Source organism: Haliaeetus leucocephalus, unplaced genomic scaffold, assembly GCF_000737465.1.
Source record: "Haliaeetus leucocephalus isolate CR32 unplaced genomic scaffold, Haliaeetus_leucocephalus-4.0 Scaffold668, whole genome shotgun sequence".
In the NCBI taxonomy this organism is placed as follows: Eukaryota; Metazoa; Chordata; class Aves; order Accipitriformes; family Accipitridae; genus Haliaeetus; species Haliaeetus leucocephalus.
The window spans coordinates 2703959-2709958 of NW_010973104.1; the positions used below are offsets into that span (position 1 = coordinate 2703959).

The 6000-nt window shown below is 55.3% G+C and overlaps 1 protein-coding gene across 1 annotated transcript in view; it reads right to left on the bottom strand.

Annotated features, from left to right (window-relative positions):
* The window catches only part of JPH3 (junctophilin 3), a 55709-nt gene extending 49848 nt beyond the window's left edge, over positions 1-5861 (bottom strand). The window contains exon 1 of the mRNA XM_010579606.1: positions 5279-5861. Within this exon, the coding sequence (XP_010577908.1) occupies positions 5279-5660 (382 nt within the window). The 5' untranslated portion in view covers positions 5661-5861. The remainder of the gene's footprint in view (positions 1-5278) is intronic.
* Between the last annotated feature and the right edge of the window lie 139 nt (positions 5862-6000).

A 6000-nucleotide genomic window follows, 5' to 3' on the forward strand; every position in this document is an offset into this window, starting at 1 on the left:
GGGGTCCTCCACCACCCCCTGGAGCATCATGCACTGAATAAAAACACTGGAGAAGATGGAGTGAGGGTCTAAGCCTGTCTGGCAATTTCTCTCTCACGTACTTTTCCCCGGGGTCAAAATCCTTCTTCCTCTGTCCTCAGCTGTACCTGGAACTAAGCAGCATGTTCCAGAGAGATAAGTAATTACCATGAGTTCATAACATTTATTTTTAATGATGCCAGTCAGAATCTTCATTTAGTATTTCGATTCATTTTTCTGTGTTCGGCAGGTCCTGACATTTCAGTTATTGCTCTCCTATATCCACTGTTGCACTGCAAGCATCTTCGGTACCAAATCTAGATGGTGAGATGCTTCATAAACAAAGTTTATAGCTTTTTTTTTAATTATCGGGTTCTTAGGGGGTTGTTAGGACCAGCTACGGCCGGGTCTGGATTCTGCAGGAACCAGGAGGATCGGGCATCAGGGCGCGCTTGTATTTGCTTGTTTCCGCCCACTATTTAAAGTGCATCAACAATTCCTTCCCGGCAGCAAAATAAGACGAGAGCTGATACTTTTAAGGTAATTCTGACATCCGCGCTATGAATAGATCGCACGGAAATTTGCCCTCGCTCGTTGGTTCCCTGCAGCTGTAGAGGAACCCGTGGAAAAAAACCCGGTATGCGGAGAGGCCCTCGGCAGCCCTCGGTGATGTCGCTGCCCTTAGCGGCACTGGTCGGTGCTGGTTCATCCAAAACCACTTCTCAGCTCAGGCGAGGGGGCTGCAGCCCCTTCCCGGAGAGGCAGGTCCCCCTGCGGCATCCCCGGTCCATCCCCCTGCCCAGAGCAGCCCTTTAACGCTGGCAAGGGGCCCGCTTTTGCGAAATATTTCGTGCTTTTCGCCTCCTCAACCGTTTCAAAGCCATTCGGTTGGTCGCTCCCTGGGCACCTGCTAAGAGAGCGGCTGGAGGTGTCACCGGTGCCACTGCGGAGGTGGGAAAAGTGGGGCACGGAGCCGCCGCCGCTCCTGCCCCGGCAGGACAGGCTGCGGGAGATCCCACGCCGGCAGCTCCCACCGCACCGCTTCCCTCTCCCCGTCGCTTGCAAAGCACGAAAATTTCCCAGCCCGGGCCAAGAAAACCCACTTGCCTACTCACACGGTGCTAACAATGAAAACACTAATTATATTTCACTCACCTATCAAGGGGATGATTCATTTAGGTGAGTGGGCACGGAGGATTACACAAGACGAACGCCGCGACGCGATCGCCCGTCCGTTTTGGGGTAGCCCTCCCCGAGAAACGAGGTTGCGTGGAAGCACGTGGGTACCCGGGATGGGGCGAGGGGGTGGCAGCAGGAGGGACCTGGCACGGTTGCGACGCACCGCGGGCACCTCCAGTCCGGGGAATCGGCGCGAGCCGTTCCCCGAGGGGACCCGAGAGAGGGGCTGGTCCCCTCCCCAAGCTCCTGTCCGGTCTCAGATCCCAAATGCTTGGCTGGGGAGAGGTGGAGGGAGGAGAAAAGCAGCTTTGGCAAGGAGGGAAAGAGCAAAAAAAACGATTTGGGGCTTCCTTCATCCACCCCATCTTATCCACCCCCAAAACCATGGTTTCAGCAGCAAAACCCAAACCCAATGCACAGCCCTAGGACTTCCATGGCAAGCCTGCAGTTACAACTCAAACTGTCCCCAGGGTAAAATCATTGAGTATTTCCAAAGCGTCCCTGGAGTTACAGGAAGGCAGGAACCAGCTGAGATGTCTCCTGATCTCCAGACCTGCTCGGGAGGGGGTTTCCAATGGAAGAAGGTCTCCAACCCTCTGCTCCCAAGAGGTTCCACCAGCTCCAGCAAGAGCGATGGCAGCGGCTCCGGCTCACATCAGTGCTGATCCAGGTGGATTCAGCCCCTTTCACCTGAAGCAAGGGAGCAATCCTGCTCCCGCTCGGGAGCCGGGCTGAATCAGGCCCAGCAAACGAGTGGTGCAACTCCGGCATCCGACCGAAGCGATCCTCAGCAGCCTGGTTTATGTAATATCTGGGTGCTTCTGGATGGGGGCAGGAGGTAGCAGGGATTTGGGACAGAAAAATAAGGATGTATCAGCAGTACCGTGGTTTGGGGGTCCGAGCAAGCGCGTGTGTGCAGGGGAAAGACAGGATGGTGCACAGGCGTGCCGCAGGCACAGGACCGCGGGTCGGGCGTGCAGCGGTGCCGGGGAGATTTGGCAAAGCGTGGGCTTCTAGGGGAACAGCGAATTTGCTTATTTGGGCTCCGCGTAATCGGTTTGCGTCGATGGACGTGTATCCCGCGCGGCTCGGGGAAACACGGTTGGCATTCATCCGGCGCGTGGCTGGGTCAGAGAGCGCCGGCGCGGGGCCGGGGGCAGACCACGTGTGTGTGGGTATGCGAGCGGAGGGGCGAAGCGGCGTCTCGGCGTGGGGAGGAGAGGCGTGTGTGCATGGCGATGAGTGTGTCCGCGTGGGAGGTGTGAGATCTGCAAGCTGCATGTGGGGGAAGCGTGCATGCGTGCGCGCGTGGCAGGCGTGAGCACCCGGCGTGGGGGGGGGACGGGGGACGGTCCCCGGGGTGGCGAGCAGAGGCAGGACGGCGGTGGGGGGGTTTGGGGGGGGTGGCAAGGCGGCTTAGGCCACCGCATGCCATAACCCACGTCCAAGTCCAACACATCGATACGTGCGCGTTGGTCACGCAAAATATCGCGCCCCAAGATAGCGCTGGCGACGGTTGGTGGAGTGTCGAGATTTGCCCTTACCCACGGTTGTGCAAGGAAATGGTAAAATTGGAGTGAAACCCATGAATTTTGGGGCATCTCGCTTCCTGAGCCTCGCTGTGCATTTAGGGACCCATCCCCTAGCCATGGTTGATGTGCTAAAAAAAAAATAATGCAAGGGATGAATATTTATCTGTGGGTGGCAAGTGACAGATGCTGGGGCGAGGCTTCTAGGATACTTCAGTTTGATGAAGGTAATAACTTGAACAGATTAATGAGAAACATCCTTCCCAACAGTTGCCTCCCCTGTGCCATAGCTACGCAGCCACCCTTCCAGCAGAGCTCCTGCACGCACCAGCTTCTTGTAGCTAAACACACAAAGTTCATTAAGGTTCGGTGTCCAAAAGGCTGGAGATGCCCAACTTTGGCGTTTTCCACCCAGAATGGAGACAGGCAACTGGGAAAGGGCCGTGGCCTCTGGGTACTTGCAACCGAGTTGGTGAAAGTGCAATTTCGGCTGGGTTCAGTCGCTCTGCGGTGACTGCCCAACCGAAATGGGGGGAAAGCCGACGTGGAGGAGCCCGGTCGGGATGTGTGTGGCCCGTCCCAGCTCCCAGCAGCAGGATGGGTTTGGCCACAGGTACCATCGCTCTGCCTTTCCCCAGCACAGCCATCCCCTCCTCCTAGGAGGATTTGCAGAGTCCCTGGGCGGGGAGAATCGTGCTACCGACCCTGTCCTTGTCTCCTCCTGATCCTCTCACCTCCTCCTAAAATGACAAACACGCAAATATAGCTTTTCGGTCCCCAAACACTGAGAAGCCGGGGCGGGCCTGACAAGATGGAAGAAAAAGCTCTTTGCTTCTGGTAGGTTCTCAGAAACGGTGAAACTGCTGGTAAGCCACCCCGATTTGGAGATGCTCCCCAGGTTTCCCAAAGATCCGCTGCGCTGCGGTTGACGGGAAAGCGTGCCAGGGTGGGGGCACGTGCGTGCCCGGGGACGGGGCCAACCCTGCAACACCCAGCCCTCGGAGACCTGTAGTTTGTCGAGACTTCTGTCTGCCTTTCCCCAACCTCCCTGGCAGGGGCTGGGTGCCAGGAGGGGAGCAGGGAGACAGCACTCGCGTTGGGAGCATGCAGAAACCCCCCCCCCCTTTTCCCACATCCCCTCCTGACCGCTTTGAACGTGGGAGACTGCAATTATTCTCTGACCGCGCTTTATTCTCAACTGGAAGGACTGCCAGGATTTATCGATGGCTTGCAAACACACACCCGGCAGATTCCAGCTCAGACCCCAGCATTATTCCAGGCAGCTGAAACAAAAGGTTGCAGCTATATTTTCCTTTAGAAGAAAGCCACCAGCACAAAATTATCATTAAAAATCAAGAGATCGTTCCACCTCTCCCTTCAAAAGCATAAAAGAGCAGCTGCAGGTAGCGTTTAATCTTGCCTCCCTGTACAATCACAAAGCAGCAAACTGGGTTTTCTAGAGAAATGTCTTGCAGCACCTTTCAGGAAGGCTGCGATGGAGCTCACCAACGCGGCAATTTCCTTAACGTAGCAGTCCTGGAAAAATGATAATGTCTTGGGGAAAAAAATAAAAAAAAATGAAAAGAGCCTGCTTCAGATGGGCACATTTGCCAGCAAAACAACGGGGCAGCGCGGCCGAATGCCCCCGGCTGCCGGCAGGTAGGCCTGCCTCGTATTATGGTGGCAATTTAGATGGAAGTAGCCACAAAACATGAGAGAGGATGATACAGCCACTTACAGCAGAGCACCAGCTGTTTCTCCTAGTTCGGCCTTAAAGCTTGTTAGTCCAGCAATTTTTTTTGATCGCTCCAATTGGGTTTTCTTGTTTTTTATTTAATCCTAGTTTCCCCTCCACATCTCGTTAAGCCGTGTTGACGGCAGAGGATAGCTTTGGTGATCCCTTTGAGCCCCTACGCTGAGCATTAAGCCGTAAACTAGGAATGTAAGACTCTTGTCTGAATTAAAGTCTTTTGCCTGGTATTATTAAGCGTGGGGCTGCGTTTGGGGGGGGGCTGTAGGGCACGCAAAGACCCCAGCCCCTGGCTGGAAGCATTTGCAGCACCAGAGCAGTACCCGTCTGCCCTGGAACCCCCCCCATGCTCACCTCCCCTCTGCCCTGGGTTGCTTCGATGCAAATCCTACAGGTTCCAGTGGTGCAGTCAGAACTGTGAATCCCATGTGCAACTTGGGTCATCTCCCGACGCCTTGGCCCACCCCATCCTCCGACCCCCCTGGGCGAGAGCCGGGCATCCCCCCAGCTCATCAAGCGCAGCCAGCTCCCCTCCCCAAAAAAGCCTGGTCGAGGAGGTGGCGGGGGGGGAGACCCAGCACCCAGAGACCAGCTGAACATATGGGGCTACCTGTGGCAAAGAGCTGGGCTGATGCCATGCTGGGCTGGTTCCTTATCTCCTGCGGGGTACGAGCATCCCTCGCTCCAAGCTAGCAGGTTGCAAACTCCCAGATTCCAGCCCAAAGCCGGGGTCCCCGTTCAGAGGCTCGTACCCCCACGCCACCGCCCGCCCCAGCCGGGAAGGTATCGATGCAGCACTTACCTCCATCCGAGTAGGTCTCTGTCCCGTAGCCATCCTGTAATCCATTGCTCCAGGTGCCTTCGTACTTGGCCCCATTTCCAGTGCATTCTCGGACCCCGTACCGTCCCTTAAATCCATGGGTCCACTCTCCTTTGTACACCCACTTCCCTTTGCTCTCCATGCCAATGCCATGGCGCTTGCCCTGCGCCCAGGTGCCCTGGTAAGTGTTGCCGCTGGGCCAAGTGTAGACCCCCAGCACCTCAAAGCCGTGACTCCAGGAGCCCGAATATTCACCTTGACCCTTCGGGCCGGTACAGATTCCGTGGCCATGAGCCTTTCCGTCCTCCCAGCCTCCACAGTACGACCCTCCATCGTCAAAATTAAACCTTCCCCCACTGGACATGCATGTAATTCGGTTTGCAAATCCCCCAAAAGGTGAAAAAAAAAAAAAAAAAATGCAGAAAATAAAATGCGAACGATGACTTGGGGAAAAAAAAAATCAAATCAAATCAAACTCAATCGAAATCATGCACCAGATCCAGGGAGCTGCTTAAGCCAGTTTCTTGTGATTATTCATTCTCTGGGAGTATGTTCAGGATCAGTTCTCTCTTCCCCTGCTGTGGAAACAGTATCATTAAAAAAAAAAAAAAAAAAAAATAGCAGCAAGAACAGCAGCAGCTATTGGGTTTTGGTGCAAACGACTCCACCTAAAAACCATCCAAGGCAGGGAACGGGGGTGGGGG